The sequence below is a fragment of the Podarcis liolepis genome, assembly GCF_965112155.1.
Source record: "Podarcis liolepis genome assembly, chromosome: 7".
In the NCBI taxonomy this organism is placed as follows: Eukaryota; Metazoa; Chordata; class Lepidosauria; order Squamata; family Lacertidae; genus Podarcis; species Podarcis liolepis.
The window spans coordinates 58830458-58852340 of NC_139561.1; the positions used below are offsets into that span (position 1 = coordinate 58830458).

Here is a 21883-nt window from a genome sequence, read left to right on the forward strand (position 1 = left end):
CTACACTTCGGAAATCCCTATCTATTGATATCAAGCAGGCGCCTTCACTGTTTGTACTCTTTTTGGCACCTGACAAAAACAGTTTTGTTTCAGCAAACCTACCCAGATGGTTAGAAAGTTGATACATGTTTTATTTTGTTCTAAATCTCCTGTTAACTTTTCAAAAGTCTGAAATTATTGTTAATTTTTTTTGACAATAATTTTATTGCTTGATCTTTTTTTGTAAACCTCTTTGAATAGTTTTTTTAAAAAAATAATTGAGCGGTATATAAATATAATGAAATAATAGACAAACAAATGCCTTTCATGGAAAGTAGGAAAAAGAAAGCAATTCTTGAGCCCACGGGTCTGCCTGTATCTCCCACACTTTAATTGGCTTATTTGCCAGGCTACATTACTCACATTTCAAATGGGGAAATTTAATTTCCAGCTTAGAAATCCCTGTAACATTTCCATGGTTACACTTTTTGTTTTGTTTTGTTAGCTTGTTCCTAATTTTTCCCCCCACAATGTGATGTGGCTAAGAACAAGTGACCTTGAGGAATGATGGGGATTTGTAATCTTGTGTTGACACGTCCATGTTAAAAAAAAAAGAAAAAAGTTTATACTGGAGTTTACTTTAAAGGGTCACCACATTTTCAAATGTGTCTTTCTTGTCAACTTTGTTTCTGTTTTCCAGGCTTGAGAAACTGAGGCTGGAGAATAGGGGCTTTGCCAAGTCTCTCCAGTTAGACCAGGGCTGAGTCAACATTTCAACCTGGCTTGTTTTCTTCCCCCAGTTACAAACTGGACCTCCCTGAACAAAAGCACTCACCCTAAATTCTCTCATGAGAAAAAGAGCATCTTCTAGCTGCTCCTTTGTGTTTCAGTGCCTTAAAATTAATTTTGCACATGGCAGCCTGAAAATTTATGGACCTAGCTGAAAATATGTGATGCTCTTCCAGTAGAGCTCGTTGTAAATACCATAGTTTACTATGCCAGTGAGAACTGTGAATGGAGTGGGGAGACCCTTAGGATGCATCTGCTGTGTCCTTACAAGAGCAGAAGTGCATCATTCTGCTCCTCCTTTATTCAGGGGCTCCCAGCTGCATGTCCTAGGAGATCCAGTGGGGCAACTGATTATCTAGTAACAACTGTGGTTTTCTAATGAGGAAGTGGGGATCTGTTGTTGTTGTTGTTGTTACTACTACTACTTTTATTTATTTATTGCCTGCTCTTCACCCTAAGGTCCCAGGGTGGGTCACAACATTACAACACACTATTAAAAACAAATTGAAACAACTTACAACCATAAAAATAAGGTGGGTCCTACAAGATGTATCTGGTGTGTCATAAGCCAGGCTAAAAAGGTGGATTCTCCAAAAGCTGTACAATGAGGGTGGCAGACACCTCTGTGTGGAGGGAGTTCCACAGCTTAGGGGCCACCACAGAGAAGGCCCTCTCCTGGGCCACCCCACCCCGAGCCCCTGAAGGTAGAAAAACTACCAAGAGGGCAAGAGGGCCCCCTCTGTTGATCTCAGCACCTGAGAGGATCTGAAGAGAAGGAGGTGGTCTTTTGGATATTTGGGGCCTGAGTCATTTGGGGCAACTTGAATTGGGCCTGGAAACAAACTGGCACCAATTTTAAAACAGAGGTTATAGGAGATCTAAATGGAACACCAGCCACAAATCTGGCTGCTACATTTTTAACCAACTGAAGTTTCTGCATTGTCTTCATGCACAGCCCCATGTAGATCTAGGCTCTGAGGGTGGGATTCCAAAGAGAATTTGTGACCCTATGATCATGGCTCTCTGTTTGGATCTCTGCTGAAGGTAATACAAGCCCTTCTGGGACAAGAGAACAACATTGCTCAACAAGAGGCAGGTGTCTTCTATACTTTTTGCCACTGAAGTTTCCTTAGACTCTCCCTTCTTCATGTTATCTTGGGACTGACATGTGAGCATCATGTGCAGCTTTTCTGAAGATTCATGCACAGTATGTCAAATCACTGGAAAGATGAGGGGGGATTTGTATGTTCAAGGTTTGAACTGGTTGTCTGCATCAGAGAGTCTGTGTTGGGAAGTGCTTAGAGTGTCAGGCCAGCCTTCAAACCTTGGCTCAGTCATGAAACTCACTGGGTGTGGCCTTGGGCCAGTCACACACTCTCAGCTCAGCCTGCCTCACAGGGTTGTGGTGAGGATTAAATGAAGAGGGGGAGAACCATGTGCAGCACTGTGAGCTCCTAGATGAAAAAAGTAAGATATAAATGCAACAAAGGCAATGCAAATGCAAAATGGAGAGGTTCAGGTCTTCAGTTCTGCCTTTCTTAATAGCCACTGTCAGGTGTTTGCCTGAAAGTCCAAAGGGGACTTCAATGCATGCTTGACTGAAAGTGCATACAAGCCTTCATGCAATCAGTAACTCTCATAAACCTCCCACATACAGGTCATGGGGCTTGCATAAACCCTCCTGCTCCTCTACACGCTTTTAACCCTTATGTTTTCAGGCAAAAGCCTGAAACGGCTCATGCAGGGTGGAAATCCCACACACTACATGGGCTGCTAAATCCATCACCAGTTGAATAACTCAGTTTTGTTTTGTCTTGTCAGTAAAATTCTCTGTCTAACAAGAGATGAAATATATTCTGTTGGCTTCCTTCCCCCACCAGCCATAAGCAAGCATCTTTTCCCTGGTGAAAGGATGATTAAACAAAATATTCTCCTAATCTGCTAAATGAAGGGCTTCGTCTGGCCTTGAGGATGAGCCCTCCATAAAAACAGGCTAAGTGGGAGGGTTGTGCATGCTGTTTCCCCAAAAATTATCCTAGAGCACACATTTTGGTGTGACTGATTAAATATGACTGGTCAGGGCTGCTCCAAACATTACAATACAATACATTACAAGTGAGATGTGTGCCTTTCTGTAGCTCACCCCATTAGCATGTGGGAGAGAGGCATGGCCTTTGACATAAGCATCATGGTCTGTGGTGGTATGAATAATAAGATCCTCAGGTGGGCTGATTTACTGGTTCAGTGAATTAGGGAGGCAATCTTCTGACACTGCCTTTCATGCTGAAAGCCCAGATTCTTAATCTTGCAAGCTGCCTAATCGTGCAAATTGGCCTTTGACTCGGGCCAGCGTCTTTCTTGATCTCCTCTGGTTGTTTCTTCCTTTCTGCCTTGGTGTGACTGATGGACTCGATCCCTTTCCATTCCAGCCTGTGACCAGCTGGCGCTTGGTGTTGTAGCAATATTCGGGCCTTCCCAGGGTTCCTGCACCAATGCCGTCCAGTCCATTTGCAACGCACTGGAGGTCCCCCACATCCAGCTGCGGTGGAAGCATCACCCTTTGGATAACAAAGACACTTTCTATGTCAACCTTTACCCGGACTATGCCTCTCTCAGCCATGCTATCTTGGACCTTGTACAGTACCTGAAATGGAGGTCAGCCACTGTGGTGTATGATGACAGTACAGGTAAGCAGGGTTAGTGGGAGACCATTAGATTGGCTCTGATGGGGACAAAGGGCCCTTGTTATGTTGCAGAAGCCTCTGGACCACACAGTGGCCTTCAAGAAACATGGGAGTCATCATACGATGGGAGGCATTGACATGAAAATGGAAAATTGACCCAGTTATTCATCTTCAGACATTTTCTAAGTCACTTCATAGTGGCCAGAATGTTATTTTATTTCTCTCAGCTTGCTCACCACAGCTAACCTATCAGATAGCAAATCATATAAAAACAAAGAACCACCTAACTGAACCCAGTCACAACAACCAAAGCATAAAAATAAAATTCCAAAGCAGGCATCAAAAATTTGAAGCCAAGTCAACAAAGAAAAATCTTCCACCAAAAACTTCCTTCATAAAGCCGAGTCTTCACAATCTGCTGTTTGCTGCAGAATATAGACCAGCCTTCCCCAACCTGATGCCCTCCAGATCTGTTGGACTACAGCCCCCATCAGCTCCATCCAGCATCGCCATGCTACAGTCCAAAGCATCTTGAGAGGACACCATGTTTGGGAAGAGGCTGATACAGAATCTCACCAAAGGATGTGCAGTCTAGCCTGTGAAGTCTTGACTATCACAAATGAGTTGTTTGGCTCTTGATAGGACTATCCATTTTTATTTTATTTTATTTTTTGCATGCACTCTGTCATTCTCTGGTAAAAAAAATGCCCCACACCCGACACTCTTCCTGCAGCCTGTCTCTCTTGGGGAAATGGCTTATCATACGCCATCTTTCCAAATGTGTATATGAAGAAGTCCTAATCAAAGCCAGGCTGCTAGTCTTTCTAGCCCCCCTTTTGTCTGGGCTGCCTGACGGTCACTTTCCAAGGTCCCAGGCAACATAGTTTTCCATTCCCAGGAGCTGAAATCTTTTAGATGGGTGTGCTTGGATTGAACTAGATACCTCAACTGGGCTGGAACCTGTGGTTACTGTAGCTTGTTTTATTGGCTGTCTAAGTATACTTTCTTGGCTCTTATTTTTTGGTGGCATCTAATGGCTTCAGCTTTTGCCTTGTCAATTTCCTCTTTTTATAGTCTTTATTGTTGCAATCCACCTTGGATGGGTATTATCTGGAAAGGCGGCCCAGAAATATACTAAAATAAATTCATAAATTATGTGTGCAAAGCATCTAGTGTTACCCTCAGTGAATACCTGCTCAATGAACACAACACAGATATCTCTGGGAAGAGTATAATCAGGGCACCCTTACAACTCAGAATGGCTGCCTCCTAAGTTACCGTATATGCTGCTCATTCACACTCACAAGGACATCCTCCCTTCCTTGTGTTAGAGACACAAGCACACAGCTCTGAATATGTATGTGTTTCAATTCAGTCTCCCCATCCAGAGTGACGTGTTGCGTCAGTTGGAAAGTATTTTGTTGGTTTGTCTTGTTGTTTTTTAAGGCAGAGAGTTTCTGGCTCCTGCAATATCATAATTGCGAGCAGCAGGCCAATGCTTTTCCATAATGGAATTAATTACCCCTAAGAAGTCAATTTGTCAAAAGTTTCAATTCCACTTGACCTTGAGAAGGTGGCTGACTGTGGCTCTGTGCACAGGGAGGTTTTCCACCATGAGATGTGTGGTGCTGATGCCGAATCCAGAGGATGCTGCTATGAGCTTGAGATGTTTCAAGGTTACCTAAAGGGATTTTAAACTCCAAAGAGATAATTCAAATGGTTGAGTTGTTGAAGCCACTAGGAAGAGTATACTCTGTATGCCAGCAATGTGAAAACACCAAAAAGCAGGCCTTCATGTCAGGGGAGACTCCACAGGTGGGGTGGCATACAAGTTTGCTTACCACCTGGACCCCTTGGATACTTCTGTGTAAACACCTCACATTCCAGGGGGAGGTGGCCTCAGCTTATGACCATTTTGGGGGGGGAATGCTCTGAGCACTTGTGTATTTGTGGCACCCCCTTTTCAGCTGATTCCCACATGAGGTTGAACCCCATCCAATATTCCCTACAAGTGGACTAGCAGAGGGAGCTACTGATTCAGCCACCACCACCACAAAGTGGTCTTACCTCTGTGGTCTTGGCAAGGGGGTGGAGTGGGCAGGAGAAGATTTGGGGCCTTCTATTGACTGATCTGTAAAATACTGTTAAGGTGTGGGGGGACAAGGGAAAGGATCCCCTCACAAGTGGGTTTCTTGTTAAAAGTAGCACCATAATGGGGAGAAGTTCCTCTCCTTTGGAGCTTCTACAGGTCCTTCACCATCACCCAAGATGGTGCAGCCATTAGCTTTGCTTTCAGGAAATGGGTTGCTGCCTGGGCTTGAAACCTGTCTTCAGCTGTGTCTGGTGTTTTGTGGTTGTCCATGCTCTCTCCAAGGCCTCATCCGGCTGCAAGAGCTGATCATGGCCCCGTCAAGATACAACATCCGCTTGAAAATCCGCCAGCTGCCCCTCGACACAGATGACACACGCCCCTTGCTCAAGGAAATGAAGCGGGGCCGGGAGTTCCGGATCATCTTTGATTGCACCCACACCATGGCTGTCCACATCCTCAAGCAGGTGGGTCCATCGGGTGGGTGGGGGTGCTTCTGGGCAGGTGCTCCCAGGCTGTGATCTAAGAGTTCCATCCAGGCAGACCATCTGCAATTAAAAACCATGAAGCATCTTGCACTGTGCATTGCAAATGCGACACTATTCAGTGGTCTGCTAAGACCCTCAGAAAATTTCAAGCGTTTTTTGTTGAGTGGGGCCAGAGTTTGAGATCTGCTGCCTTAGAGAATGCCAGTATTATGTGGTGTCCAGAGCCTGGGTGGGTGGGGCTAGGACAAGCCAGTTCACTACATGGGCCAATACAAAGGAGGAGGGCGGTATAAAAGAACAGGGGTGAACATGAGTGAGAAACAGTTAAAAACACACACAACAACCCTAAGAAGAGCCCTGCTGGGTCAGACCATCTGGACCAGTATCCTGTTCTTGCAGTGGCCAAACAGATTACTTTCTTTCTTTCAAGCCTTAGTACCCCACTTTTCAACCAGAATGGCTCCCAAAGTGGCTTACATACAATTAAGGGATGCAGGTGGCGCTGTGGTCTAAACCACTGAGCCTCTTGGACTTGCTGATCAGAAGGTCAACAGTTCAAATCCCCGCAACAGGGTGAGCTCCTGTTGCTCTGTCCCAGCTCCTGCCAACCTAGCAGTTTGAAAGCATGCCAGTACACATAGATAAATAGGTACCGCTGCGGCAGGAAGGTAAACGGCATTTCCATGGGTGCTGGTTTCCATTATGGTGTTCTGTTGCACCAGAAGCAGTTTAGTCATGCTGACCACATGACTCGGAAAGCTGTCTGCAGACAAACACCTTTAACTTTACATACAATGAAAATGAGATGGTCTCTCTTTTTTGCACCAGTTTTCCCTGAGAAAACGCGCTCTTTAAAGCTCAATCAGAGAAATGGTAACCTGCAGAAAACCCAAATTGCTGTTTGCTCCAATTCAGCTTTAAAGAGTGCTTGGCACACAGCTTTAAAATGTGGACCTGTGCCTGGAAAGAGAGAGGCAAAAGGTAAGTGTGGATAAGGCCTCAGTCATGCAGGGAGCTGGGTTCAAAACAACCAGCCAAATCTTTGGATGCAAGGCTCAGCTAAGATATACTTTAATTCAAACATCTGAATTGTGTCTGGAGGGTGGGCAAAGACCCCGGGGAGGGAAATTGTTTGCTTGCTGTTACTCTATTAAAACTATTAATGTACAGGGCAGAATTTTTCAGGGTCTTGCCACACAAAAGAGAGCATAATGCTTGAGGTCGGCTGTCTCCCGAATGGCCTGGCTGGGCCTTTGGTGACATCCCTTCTTCTGCAACTCTGTGCTGCTGCTCCAAAATTACTGTGAGATTTGGGCCCGGGAGGGATCATTCTGCAAATGGGTGAGCAGAACTGACATCTCCTGCCTCCTCTGATATTCATGTGCCGTCTGTGCTGGGCACTCTTCCTTTATTAGGCAGTTCTATTATCGTTCATTGTGCCCGTCTGCTCCATTCATGATGGAAGGAATCTGAGGGGTGGGGAGAGGGAGCAGGGGGAGGCGCAGCACAGCCTGGGAAAATCCTGTGTGGTCCTTCCAGGACACAGGCAGTTGGGGAATGTGCAGAGCTTGCCTGTGGCTCCACACAAATTGGAAGATACTGCAAAGTGGCACTTTAATGTGTTTGCATTGATATATCCTGCAGCGGCTGTTAGTTTATGTCTTTTCAAGGCAGTGGCTCCTTCTGCCTCTTCTTCGCAGAACAGGCTGATAGTGCATGGATTATTATTATTTTTTACTCATAGGATAGCTAGGGTGCTCTTGAGCATGTGCAGACGGCTTGGGGAAATCCCCCAAATGTAGCATTCATTTGGAACTGTGAGCTATTTTACAGGAGGGAGGGAACTACTTCCTCAGTTTGACATTTTATTAATTTATTGCATTTATATCCCACCTTTTTTCTCCAGGGAGCTCGAGACCAGGGTTCAAATTCCCACTTCGCCCTGAAGCTCCTTGGGTGACCTTGGGCCAGTCACTGACTCTCAGCCTCACCTACCTCACAGGGTTGTTGTGTGGATTAGATGAGCAGGGGGAGAACCATATAGGATACCTTGAGCTTCTTGGAGAAAAAGGTGGGATATAAATGCAATAAAAAAATAATAGTAATAGTAATAATAGCCACCAATTCAGCCAAGGTGACATTTGGAATCCCCACCACCAGAGTTTTGGTCTTTCTGTTCCTGTCCTAGCTCACCTTATTGATATACTGAGGAGTAACATCAGAGGCATCAAACCCCATCTCTTACTCCTGAGTCCCAATTCAGTGATGTGCACAGATGTTACAGGACTGCACCTTCATGAAGGCTCTCTGGAGCTGGCCGTGAGTGGCCTCTTTAAAGAGAGATGCATGCTGAACAAGTCTAACCGTGCATGACCAGCTCACCCCATGCCCAGATTAGCCTCAGTGTAGTCAGCTGACACTTCAGCGCATGTTAGAGTCATATGGCTGGTCCCTTCCCTCTGCATCACTGATTCAGAAATCTGACCTCTTGGGTTTTGCCCCCACCAGCAGTGACATCCTGGTCAGATAAAGGATGGAAAGGAAAACAGAGGTATAGCAGACTCTCTGCTGTGCTTTGTGGTTTCCCTCCCTCTCCCTCCCTCCCAGTGTCCCCAGTTTCCTACTTCTCTGCAAACTGCTCCATTGTCCCTCCAAGCAAAATTCTGCCCTAGTAATTTCAGCAGAAGCAGCACAAAACCAGGAGGCCCTCTGGCTAGAGAGTGGCAGGACGGGAGGGGGAGGGTGCTGTCAGTCAGGCTGGAAATCATAGCATCCTCCAACACCTGCTTTCAGTGACAGCAGTTCAGAGGTATGGCAAAAGGAGAGAGGACTGTGCGGTTGTGGAGGGACCCTTCGTCAGGCTAACACCCTGTCTCCTGCCTTTCCACTTAGCAGAAGCAATCTGGGAATGGGTTTACAATAAACCTGCATCAGGAGAGGGTGGGGGTTGGCTGAATCAATGCCTGGAGTGCCAGCATCAATGCTGCTGCTGCTGCTGCTGCCTCTTGGGCCTCTGTGCACCATTTTCAGCCTCTCAGCTGGAACTCTCAGCCCAGCAAGGCTAAGCAAGAGTGTTTCCGCTCTTCTAACAATCTTTATGCCTCTCTTTATCCCCCTCCACCAATTCTTTCCATCTCCAGACTTTCCCCCTTCAGTCCATCAGGTTCTGTCAGGTTCCAGCCAACAGCCTTGTCCTTTACCACTCATAGAATCATAAAATTGTAGAGCTGAAAAGGATATCCAGGGTCATCTAGTCCAACTCTTTGCAATGCAGGAATCACAACGAAAGCATCCCTGACAGATGGCAATCCAACCCCTGCTTAAAAACATCCTTCGACCACCTTCTGAGGGAGCCCACTCCACTCTAAAACAGCTCTTACCGCCAGAAAGGTCTTTCTCATGCTTAGTTGGAGACTTCCTTCTTATAAGTTGAATCCATTGGCTCAGCTCCTGCCTTCTGAAGCAGCAGAAAGCAAGCTTCCTCCCATCTTTCATGTGAAAGCCCTTCAGATATTTGAAGGTGGCTATCTTATCACCTCTTAGTCTCCTCTTCTCCAAGCTAAACATACCCAACTCCCTCAACCATTCATCATAAGGCTTGGTTTCCAGATCCTTGACCATCTTGGCCACCATCTGCACATGTCCCAGCCTGTCAATATTCTTCTAAAATGTTGGTGCCCAGAACTGAACATAGTATTCCAGGTGTGGTCTAACCAAGATAGAATAGAGCAGTACTATTAGTTCCCTTGACTGAGACACTATACCTCTGTTGATGCAGCCAGGAATAGCATTAGCTCCTTTTGCTGCTGCATCACACTGTTGACTCATCACAACTGATTCCTGTTAAGATAGATCCTTTTCACACATACTACTGGCAATCTAGATGCCCCACATCTTATATTTGTGCAGCTGGTTCTTCCTGCATAAATGTAGAGCCCTGCATTTGTCCCTTTTGACATTCATTTTACTGGTTTGGGCAAAAGTCCTCCAATCTGTTAAGGTCATCTTGAATTCTGTTTCTGTCTTCTGTGGCATTAGCTATCCCTCCCAGTTTGGTGCCATCTGCAAATCTCATGAGCATCCCCTCAATTCCTTCATCCAAGTCATTAAACAATAACGGGTCCAGGACAGACAGAACCCTGTGGCACCCCACTTGTCACTTTTCCCCCAGGATGATGGGGAACCATTAATGTGTACTCTTTGGGTTCGGTCAGTCAACCAGCTGCAAATCCACCTAACAGTTACCTCATCCAGCCCACATTTTAGCAGCTTCTCATAAAGTAAGTTTATAAAATTATGCATGGCATGAAGAAAGTGGATAGAGAAAAGTTTTCCTCCCTCTCTCATAATACTAGAACTCATGGACATTCCAATGAAGCTGAATGTGGGAAGATTCAGGACAGATAAAAGAAAGGACTTCTTCACACAGCACTGAGTTAAACTATGGAACTCACTCCCACAGGAGGTCATAATGGTTGCCAACTTGGGTTGCTTTATTTTTTTTAAAAAAGATATTTATTAAGGTTTCAAAAATTATATAAAAAGAACAGTAGTACACAGTAATACAAACAAAACACAAACAAAGAAAACAGGTATAAATTCAATCCCTTATTTTCTTATCACTTACTTCCAAACTTAAAACACAATTACAAACACGTAAAATTTCAATTGCTTATTTTCATTTAACTTATTTCTCAGACCTCCTCACACCTCCCCTTCTTGTATTCCAATTCTAATTATTAGCTCAGCAAATCCTTATTACTTATTTCTCAACTTTAACTTAATAGTATATCTTAGATTTATTTTTGCTAACCTTATTTTCATTTAATTTAATTCATTTTAGAAATCCAATTTTACCTTATCCAAACTTAAACCTCGAACTTATACATCGATTCTTATTCTTAAAACGTTTTTTCCTAAGATCGACCAAGGTTCCCTTCCACGAATTTCCCATTTTACATACCAATAACAAACAAAATAAAAACCAAATAAATTGTAATTATGAACCCTTTGGATTCCCAAACTCCACCCCCCCTTTCCCGGCTTCAGCCCCCACAAGTATCCATCAGTTTTAGTCTACTATCAGCCTGGAGACCTCACGTCCGAGGCTCTTAATTCTCTCTCAGTTCCTCTCTGCCGGTCTTTTTGATAGTCCTTAATATGAAACTCCCGGCCCAACAGGAACCATGTTTCTTCCAGCTAGGCCTCCATACTTAAGAGTAGAGCCTATGGGGTGTTCCAATTCTTGTTTCTTGTTCCTTGCAAGTCCAAAAGTCCCCAAAGCTCTCACTTCCACCTTAATCACATTTGTAATCCTTAGGTCTTCTGATCTCCACATAAGAAGATTTCTCCATTTCTCAATCTCCAGTTCAGGCCGAGCTTTCCACATCAGATTTTTATTTTCCTTTGTTGCCATCCTGTCAGGCCTCAAAATACAGCTCTCCTTTGACATCTGCAGAATTTCAGTTCCTCCTTCCGGGGGGGGGGGGTAGAACTTCAGCTCTCAAAATTGATCTTTTATCCTCCAGTAAAAATTCTTGTAATATCAATCCGTGAAATTAAAGTCTTTTACAGCAAAGAAAGGGAAAATTCTCTCAACCTTAGCTAGCAGGTCCTTTGCTTTAAATTGTTTACAAAGGGGGGGGGGCGGACTTCCTTTTTAACCCTTCCCCGCTCGCTCCTGATTCCAGTAAAATTTTTCTTTAAGCTTCCAATTTCCGTATTACTTGCGGGTTGATGTTTTAAAGTCCAAATGTCCCAAGGAAAAAGTCAGCGCTCTCCGATAATGGCTTGCGGCTTCACTCTGCAGATGAAGAAGTACTCTCAGCATCGCGCCGCACCCCGTCCCCGTTCCGGAGCCCTTAGAAAGGCTCCTTCACGGATTTGGGGGGCGCAAATGGTGCCCGCCGAGTCGCTATGCTCACAGGCTTCTGCGCCTGTGATTTTAAGGGTCCCCGCGTCGTCGCCGCGGCAAGACCCAGCTCTGCAGAGCCGATTCCCTCCGGAGCTCGGAGGGAATCCGCCATTAAACGATGGCGCCGACCCGGAAGTCCAACGGCGCCGACCCGGAAGTCGCCAACTTGGGTTGCTTTAAAAGAGGATTTGGTAAATTCATAGAGGAAAAGGCTATCAGTGACTACTAGCCATGATAGACGCTATGCACTGCCTTCATGGTCGAAGGCAGCAATGCATCTGAATACCAGTTGCTGGAAACCACAGGAAAGACCTGAGTGCTTTTGAGCTCAGGTCCGATTTGCAGGTTTATCAGAGGTATTTGGTTGGGCATTATGAGAAGAGGATACTGGACTAAATGGGCCTTTGGCCGGACCCAGTAGACTATTATCATGTTACATTCTTATGGGAACTCCTCCCAAGCCTCTTGGCAACCCTCAGCCACCCTCTTCTGTCCTGGCCCCCTTCCTGCACACGCCTCCCCCTGCCCCTAGTTCCGACCAGATCCAGGGTGTGCTGATCCATCTAAATTCTGTTGCAGCTTCTTTCAGAATAAAACTGCATGATTTCACAAGCAGTCACTGAGGTTTCTTTAAAACGAGTCTGTCAGCAGCACCATTGTCAGATGGTGGGTTGTCCATCCTCTGCTGTACAAATCATCAGCAGTGCCGTAGATGTGCTGCATGTGGGGGCTTTTCTGCAGTGACCTTTTCTTGCTAGCCACTGCAGTGATGGCTCTTGATTCCAATCCACCCATTAAGCTCCATCCCTCTCCTCCTTGGAAACGCTGAATCTTCTTGTGGGCGCCAGCAGCAATGTTCCTTCCCAGGCTATATAGGCAGCATTTTCTGCAACCTGCCAGGCACTTTCAATTTGTACTAATTGATTTGATGTCATTGACAAATACAGGAGAACAGCTTTTATTCCCATCCCTGGTCACCCTCTCCAACTCCCTACCACACACTTACCTCTGCAATTTAATTTGACCATTGAAATATTTCTAATTAGAGTTTCCAAGCACTGAATGCAATCCTCCTTCTGACGACTGAGGGGTCCACTCCTGGTTGTTTATTACTTAATCAGCTGTGTGTGTGAGGGTGCATGTTAAAGGCCCACACAAAACAGAGGGAATCAAAGCTAATTCAGATCTAACAAGTTGAAAGCTCCTTTCCTTTCATCACACTTTCTATGAAGCTTGGGATTTATTGGGGGATGTATATATGTATATATAGACTTTGTACCTTTGCAGTCATCTTAGATCAGAAAAAATGTGTTGGAAAGGGAGAGAGTATAAAACAAAATCCGTGAGCTGGTCTCCATAGCACATCTTTAAGCAGCTAGGCTAATTCAGGTGGGTCTATCAGGCAGCACCTCTTGGGGGATATTTATTTCAAACTGACCTTGTGCCAGAACTGTAGCCCTTGAGCAAGACCACAGCTGGCAGGACAAACCAGAGGATCCAGTAAGATAGATAGATAGATAGTCTGTAAAGGTACATTACAGCATCAACAACAAATGTTAAACAAATAGTGAAGAGTTCAATTTTCATTCTTCATGTCTGCCTCAAAGATAATAGCTTGTCCAGGAAGCATTTAACAGAATAGTTGTGTTATAAATCAGGTGAGGACATCACTCCCAACAGACATGTGGGGGAATGGGGGCTGGGTTTGGGACCCTCTTTTATTGACCTATGTGACAAACGGTAACCACGTTTCCAGAAAGCACTTAATAATTTTCCTGTGAGCTGACTCTGATCTGCTCATTGCTTCCCGCCCAAGCTATTTTCCAGATCTTTGCAAATTGAATTGCAACATTCATCTAGGGCAGACTTTGCCAATCCCCCCCCCCAAGATGTGTTGAACTACAACTCCCATAAGCCCTGGCATCATATGCCAATGCTGGCTGGAGTTGATGGGAGTTGATGTCCAAGACATCTGGAGGGTGCCAGGTTGGCAAAGGTGATTTAGGGTTTTCCATTGTTTAGCTCTCTCCATTCTGGCAGCTGCTATTGAAACATAATATATAAAACTGTTCCTGGGAATCTTTAAATAAACCTAGCAAAGCATCTATTTTAATTGAACACTGAATTCTGAACAGTGAATCCACAGAGTGCACTGCTGGGGCAAATGACTCATCAAGGCACTGACTCATGCCCAGAGGTGAAACACTTTCTGCTAGAAGCATTTTAAAAGGAAGTTGAAATTCTCAGGAAAGTGGAATCTAGCACCCAGGAGGACCAGACTTGTTCACAATTCTAGGATATAGGCAGGCCTGACAGAGGAGCTGACAACTAAGTTCAGTCTGAACTCGTGGACATCCAATGAAGCTGAAGGCTGGAAGATTTTGCACAGTGCATAAAGTATAGAATTTGCTCCCACAGGAGGCCATGATGGCCACCAGCTTGGGTGGCTTTAAAAGATAATTAGACAAATTCATAGAGGAGAGAGCTATCAACAGCTACTAGCCACAATGGCTGTGCTTTGCCTCCACAGCTGGAGGCAGCAGTGCTTCTGAATACCAGTTGCTGGGAAAGTGCTCTTGTGCTTGAATCCTGCTTGTGGGTTTCCCTTTGGGACACCTGGTTGGCCACTGTGAGAATACGATGCTGGGCTGGATGGGCCATTGGCCTGATCCATCAGGCTCTTCTTATGTTCTTGTGAGTGAGTCAGTAGTCAAACCTGGGAGGCTGGATTGCCAACAAGTGGGGGTCAAGGTTTTTAGGGTTCTGTTGCTGTGAGTCCCAGCATTGAATGCCCTGTGACAAAGGGGGACTCATTGGTTGCCTTGGGCCTTGAGACATTGCATTCCCAGACACCAAAATGTTAAAGCTTCCAGAGGCAGACTTTGGGCTGTGCAAGCAGCGCGCATGCACTGGGCAATGCGCCAGGGGGCACTACCTCAAAGCTCAGTAAGTGAGGCACTGGGCTTTGGGATGGAGGCATGAGACTCTGATAGGTCCTAGAATCCTCCTGCCTTCTTCCCAAAGCCTAGTCAATGCTTTCCCAGCCTCCTTCACAAAGCCCAGTGCCTCCTTACCCTCCTTTGGTAAGGCAGCACCTCCTACCAAAAGCTTGGCACCTTCTTACCTGCCTTTGGGAAGGTAGCCTGAGTGTGTGTGTGTGTGTCAAATTTTGGCCTCGCACAGGGTGCCAAAGTACCCAAGTCAGCCACTGAAGCTGCTAAACCTATTTCCCGCAAGGCTCTGTGGGCTCATTCTTTCTGTTACAAATTCACATGCTGTATTTTTAATTCACCTTTCATTTGCTTTCTTCTCAGGCCATGGCAATGGGAATGATGACGGAATACTACCACTTTATCTTCACCACACTGGTAAAGTATCTCAACCACACACCTGCCTTACTGCCCTTTATTGGTATCCACAAAGGAGGAGCAGGGGGTCACCTGATCTCTGGCTCAAACTGCATCAGCTAAGTTAGAGTTAAGAAGAACCATTTTTTAAAAAGAGAGAAAAGAACAGTAGTGTCCAGATCAAAGGAATTAATAGCACTGCTCTTTTCTGCCTTGGTCAGACCCCACCTGGAGTCCTGTGTGCAGTTCTGAGCACCACAATTTAAGAAGGATATTGGCAAACTGGAAGGTGTGTAGAGGCAGGCTACCAAGATGACCAAAGGTCAGGAAACAAAGCCTTATGAGGAATGCAGGAGGGTGACTAGCTCTTACCATCAGAAAATTATTCCTAATGTTGGGTTGGAATCTTCTTTATCATAACTTGCATCCATTGGTTCAGGTACTACCCCCTGGAGCAACAGAAAACAAGCTTGCTTAATCCTTCATAGGCAGACCTTCAGGTATTACCTCTCACTCGTCTCTTCTCCAAGCTAAACGTACCCAGCTCCCTTCCATAGGAGTGGGCAAATAACACAGAAGGCTCAGTTTTGTGCTGCTGTCAAACGAGCCTCACCAACTTGGGGAAGACCTTGGAGACCTCCAAGCTAGTGTCCCTTCTGATAGCACAGATGAGTAGCAGTGAGGGTGTGTGTGTGTTTTGAAGTGTGCAGAGCAAGCCCACTGTAGAGCAGGTGGGAAATCCTGGCCTCTGCTTGCCATCTTGCTCTCTCCCCTCTTCATTTCTTTAATAAACTCCTGCCCTGATGTCATGGAACTCAAGGCCACACACCTGGAATTCCTTCCTGGATTGCCTCCCTCCAGGTCCTGGACAGACCCCCAGACCTGCTTAGTTTTAGCAAGAATGATGCTCCACACATTCTCAGACCATGTCACAGAACCAGATAGCAACCCCCCCCCCCAAAAAAAAATCACATCCCTGGAAACATCCACATTAATTTTTTTTAACATTCCATCCTTCCACCAAAATGAAAAGACATTTTAATTACTGCTGCCACCGTTATCTATTTGCAACAGCTTCTCGCAACTCCCTGATAACCTCCTATTAATCAGGCCCAGCTGAGTCTTGTGAACTTTTTTTTTGCACACAAGTACAAGCCTGGAGGTGAAGATGAAGAAGGAGTGTGTGGGAGGGGGAGAGAGCAAGAAAGAATTATAATAAATTAATAGATAAGCAATTACAATTAGTGCCACTTCCCTGAAATAACAGCTGTATCGTGGGACAGATATTTTAAGCAGCTGCTGCTCCAGGCTCTGTTCTCTTTGGAGCTGCCATTTCTGCCATAAGAGGCCCCTGGGAGGGGGGATGGAATTAGTCTGTTGTGTTTCTCTAAAAGGTCCCCAGTGGACCCTGCAAGCAATACAGGTCGGCATTAGACAAAGGTAAGGGAGCAACTGTTCCTACCAAACAGAAACGTTGAAAGTGTAAAGCAGCCTTCACTAAGCTGGGGCCCTTTAGCTGTTTTGGACTGTAAGCCATCAGCCTCAGCCAGTACAGCCATAGGATACTGGGGCTGATGGGAGCTGTAGTCCAAAATGTCTAGAGGGCACCAGTTTGGGGGATGCTGGTGTGTAGCCTTGCAGAGGATCATCCTGAGTCTGACTGTTTGAAGTGGTATTGTACTGCTTTAAATGTACAGCGCAGATGGGACCTGCCTCAAGCAACTGCTCATTGTTGTGACTATTTATGTCCCATAGTCGGAGACAAAAAAATAAATAAATGCAATCCTTTGGGGATGTGCAAGAGGTACTCTTGACAGCAGAGTATCATGAAATAGTAATTAATTTATTAATAGCTGTTAGGATGGAAGAAGCATTAGGTGAAATCGTGAGAACAGAAGGAAATAAAAAATTAGGAAATAAAAGAACTAGAATATGCTGTTTGTGAACTTTTGAAATGTGCAGTTTTTAATCAAAATATTTATGTGACCCTATTAAGATTTTTGATTCATGCTTTGTAGAATGAGAAAATGGATTGTGATCCAACAGAAGGCAATACAAAAATGTAAGCAACAGCCAATGACTAGCCACAAAATGCAAACAGCTTTGGATATAGACCTGCCTGGAAGCCCCAATGTTTCAGCCTCTGTAATTTCCTTCTGATAGTGCACATCTGTATGTGTGCCTTAAAGAAATGTTGCAGCTGGTATCAGCATTGGCTGTGATTAGAGATGGCTCAGCGTTTTCAATCATTCTCCATTTACATTCAGAAAAAGCTCACCAGCTTTCCTGGAGCTCTTTCCTAACTGATCATGTGTGGTGATGGTGCTGGGTCCACGTGTACCATCAAGTTGCTTCCAGGGAATTGTGGTTTGGGGCCACATGTATGGTTGATCATGCAGTGAATGTGGATGGTTCAGCACCCTGCCCTAGACACGCATACCCAGTTTGCTTATTCATGCAGCAGAGCCTTGTTTTATAAATCACATGCCATTTAACTAGCTCATGTAGTTCCACAGCAATCAATACAAGCTAGCTTTAAGTGCCTGGTCCATTGACTGCTGGCTGAGCATATGCAGAATCTCATTTAACATTCCAAGCCAGATGAGAACTTTTGAGGGGAATGGCACTCAAGTTGCAATACAGCTGATTGTGACAAGTTCCAGACAAATTCATATTTGAAAGCCGATGTGGGATAGTGGTTAGAATGTCAGACTAGGCCCAGGAGACCAGGGTTTGGATCCCCACATTGCCGCAAAGCTGTGCTAGGCACTGCCTCTCAGTCTAAACCAGGTGTCCTTAATTTCAGCCCTCCAGATGTTTTGAGACTACAGTTCCCAGCATCCCTGGCCACTGGTCCTGCTAGCTAAGGATCATGGGAGTTGTAGGCCAAAAACATCTGGAGGGCTGAGGTTGAGGAAGCCTGGTCTAAATGTGGTAGTTGTGGAAATTAAATGAGGACGGTTGAAATGAGGAGTGAAACCAGTGAGGGCGAAGTCAAAGTGAAAAAGAATAGTGCAGCTGATTTTAATGCAAGAGTTTCCAAGTTGTTTCTTTGACCAAGTGGCAAAAGTTCTGGTCTGAGCCGGGGGTGGGGGCAGGGTACGAGTTAGCCACCAACAAGTGAAGACTATAGCCCCCAGCTGTGATTCCTGATCACTGCATTTGGGAAATGTCTGGTGGAATGATTAAATGAGGAGGGAAAGAACCATGTGTGCCACCTTGAACTCCGTAGAGGAAAAGGTGTTATATTAATCAAACAAGCAAGCCAGCCAGCCAGCAAGCCAAACCAGGTTAATTCTAACCTTGGCACCATCAGTAGCTATGGCTTTTGTTGAAGGTAGGAAATTGTGTGTGTGTGATTCCTTCCTTATTCTCTGGGCTCTGCCTTAGATTGGATCACCATTCACTAGCATGAGATACAGGTTTAAAAGAACTTCTCTTTACAGATGTTTCTAGTGTTGTTGTGTCCTCCCAGCCAAATGTTAACTGGGATGCTGCTGAGTGCCATTTCCTTTCCCTTCCATTGAGGTCAGCTGTTCCTGCTCCTTCCTGCGAAGCAGAGCAACCGCCTCACTCACCCCTCTTTCAAGCCCCATTTAGATGAGTTTGTGGTAGGTTTCAACTGCAGACCTCCTGAAGTGCAGACCTCGCTTTGACGGCAGGAATTAATATTCCAGCTCTACTCTGCAAAGCCCTGGGAAGTATTAAGGAAGTGCACTGGAGTGGGACTTGCAAATGCCCCCTGTGCACACTGACTGCCAAGAGGCAGGCCTGGGCTCCCTGCCAGCACTTTGCCTGAATGGTTTCCATTCCACCTCTCCTCCACTTATTGCTCTCTCACTTGCAGACAGTGGAGGTGGATCATAAAGTCAAGAAACATCTTAGCTCCTCTTTGATGGTGGTCTTCAAATACTGAGCACTCTAGCTGTTGGCACTGACAGCCAACAGGCTGCCAATTAAACAGGGCCAGCCCACCCATGAGGCAAGGTGTGGTGACCACCTCAGGCAGCAGAATCCACAGGGGCAGCAGATCCCAATTTTGATCTTTCTTCCCTCCTTGTTGCTGATGTATATCTTCTCTCACCCCTTCTTCCCTAGCGGGGAGAGAGTGCCATTTTGGGGCCCTCTGGTGCCAAAATGTATTTGGGCTGGCCCTGCAATTAAATAAAAATAAAGAAAAGTCTTTTGAGGACTTGAAGGAAATTCTTCCTAACATTGTAATGTGTGTTGGTCTCAAACTGGAAGATGCCCAAGAGCACATCTTCCGACTACAAGAGGCTCCTGTCAGGCAGAAATGGAGGATTCTGGGTCAGGGGACCAGGCCTGTTTGTAGAAGTCTGAGATGGTCAAGAGAAAAAATACCACATTTCTCTCTCTCCATCCAGTTTAATGAATGTAAGATGAGAAACTCTGGGTTGTATATGTGGGAAGTGGGTGAAAATTTGGTGATCCAGTCAATGCTTGCACTTCTCCTGCCAGATCCTGGCCAATGCAGTGATGCTAACTGGGTTCCCCCAAACAAGGTTCAGATTTGCTCATCAGCTGTCCAGTGGGACATAGAGTAAGGATTAACCAGTAAAACCCACAGCCTGAGAACTGGAACAAATCACTCAGTCTGTTATTGTACAATGGTTAATGATATTCCAAAATGATAATATCTGGTGGAGATGTGGTGTTCTGTGTGATGTTCTACATGCAATGAATGGTAAATTTGCAGTGGGCAAATTACTCCTGTGTCCCACTGCGCATGCAGATCCTACCTACTCTTAGGGGGGTGGGCAGTCTAAAAGACCAGTGATGGCACAAATCTGAAACAGTCATTTTCCCGTGGGCTTTGTGTTTCTCTCATGAATAGAATAGACTGCCATATTAGACTGAAGCATCATCATTGCCAAGGTTTATTTTGGCTGCTTGTGGTTTTGAGAAAATTTAATTGTATGCTTACTCTACCTCTCCCCCCACTTGAAAAATTACAAGATGGTGAAAATATTAGCAATACTAGTATTCCAGAATGATGGGTTTTGATGCTTGGAAGTGGCAACTATAACAAGATTTAATGCCATACTTTCCAAATTATTTCTTTCCCCCCCTTTCAAACATTTTCAATATTCTCTTATTGGAATTAATGCATAATTAATCAGCACCATAATTAACTGATGCAAGACAGGGAAATGCCTCCCAGCTGGAAACACCATTGAATCTTTTCCTAAAGCAACATTGGAGGACCAACTTCAGTGGGAATTTGCTCAGGCAGAGCAGCTGTTGAATTTCAAGGGGAGCCAAGTTTCAATACGAGTGGTGAAGTGTCTCAGAGGACTTGGCCCACCTTTGAAGACTGCCCCTCCCTCCCAAAAAAGAACTAAATGGTTCAAGGGGGAAGTAGATAAAGCGCTGAAATGAAGTCTCCCTCTTTCTTTTTAAAGGATCTTTATGCATTGGATCTAGAGCAATATCGCTACTCTGGAGTGAACCTGACTGGCTTCCGCATCTTGAACGTGGAGAATCCCCATGTCTCTGCCATCATTGATAAATGGTCTATGGAGAGGTTGCAGGCAGCCCCCAAGCCTGAGCCAGGGTTGATCACAGGGGTGATGATGGTACGATGGCCCATTTAAACTACTCCTGCCTTTTAGTGTGTGGTGCAAACCTGTGTTGATGAGGGCAAGAGGCAAGGGAGTTTGCATGTCAAACTGTTGCAAACTCTATTTTTGTCTGGTTCTGTTTTGGACAACGTGTTGGGAAGACAAAGCAGTTGCTTCTCTGTGGGGGGCAGTTAACGCAATCGGCTGTGAATCATCAGCAGAACTACACCTTACACATGAATGCATGTCACAAAATGTTGACAGCAGCTACTATGGAATAGGTGTTTTGGGAGGAGGCAATTTAGAGTAAAGAAACTGCAATGGGATACAGTGTTTCATCCTTCCCCTGCTCACTGCCTTCCCTTTGCTGCTGCTACTCCTGCCTCTGTAGGATTCCAGATGCATGATCTTGACAGAAGGCCATTCAATGATGTCCATGTAAACTGGACCAGAGACTACCAAGATGGAAGTAGCAGCATGATGCAGATGGCTCAGTTGACCTAAGGAGGCTGGAACCAAAGACTATCTTGGCCAAAATGGATTTCCTATAGTGGGGGTGGCATGATCATCATCATCACTTGGGAGGTGAAAGGCTTCCTTGCTCCTAGAGCTGTTATCAAAGCAAATCCTGTTCCCCTTCATTTTAGACAGATGCTGCCCTGTTGTACGATGCTGTCCACATTGTCTCCGTGTGCTACCAACGGGCTCCACAGATGACTGTCAATTCCCTCCAGTGCCATCGGCATAAAGCCTGGCGGTTTGGTGGACGCTTCATGAATTTCATCAAAGAGGTAAGAAGTACAATGCATCCGGATGGAACCTGCTTTTGCATCTTGAGTTAAGGGATGTGTGCTCAATGCTGCAAGATTGCTGTCTATGGTCCTGAAACTCTTGCATTTGCATCCTGGGCAGTCTTCATTGTTGCTGTCCATGGTCCTGATCTCACTCTATCAGAAAGCCAGCTCTGGTGATTCTGAGCCTGTATCTTTGCTTGGGCCATTGCTTCTTTTT

At 45.4% G+C, this 21883-nt stretch overlaps 1 protein-coding gene across 1 annotated transcript in view; it reads left to right on the plus strand.

Annotated features, from left to right (window-relative positions):
* GRIK3 (glutamate ionotropic receptor kainate type subunit 3) overlaps nucleotides 1-21883 on the plus strand; it is a 192697-nt gene that overhangs the window by 122348 nt on the left and 48466 nt on the right. Inside the window, exons 3-7 of the mRNA XM_083511595.1 lie at nucleotides 3198-3455; nucleotides 5827-6008; nucleotides 15258-15311; nucleotides 20714-20887; nucleotides 21520-21663. Coding sequence (XP_083367721.1) covers nucleotides 3198-3455; nucleotides 5827-6008; nucleotides 15258-15311; nucleotides 20714-20887; nucleotides 21520-21663 — 812 coding nt within the window. The remainder of the gene's footprint in view (nucleotides 1-3197; nucleotides 3456-5826; nucleotides 6009-15257; nucleotides 15312-20713; nucleotides 20888-21519; nucleotides 21664-21883) is intronic.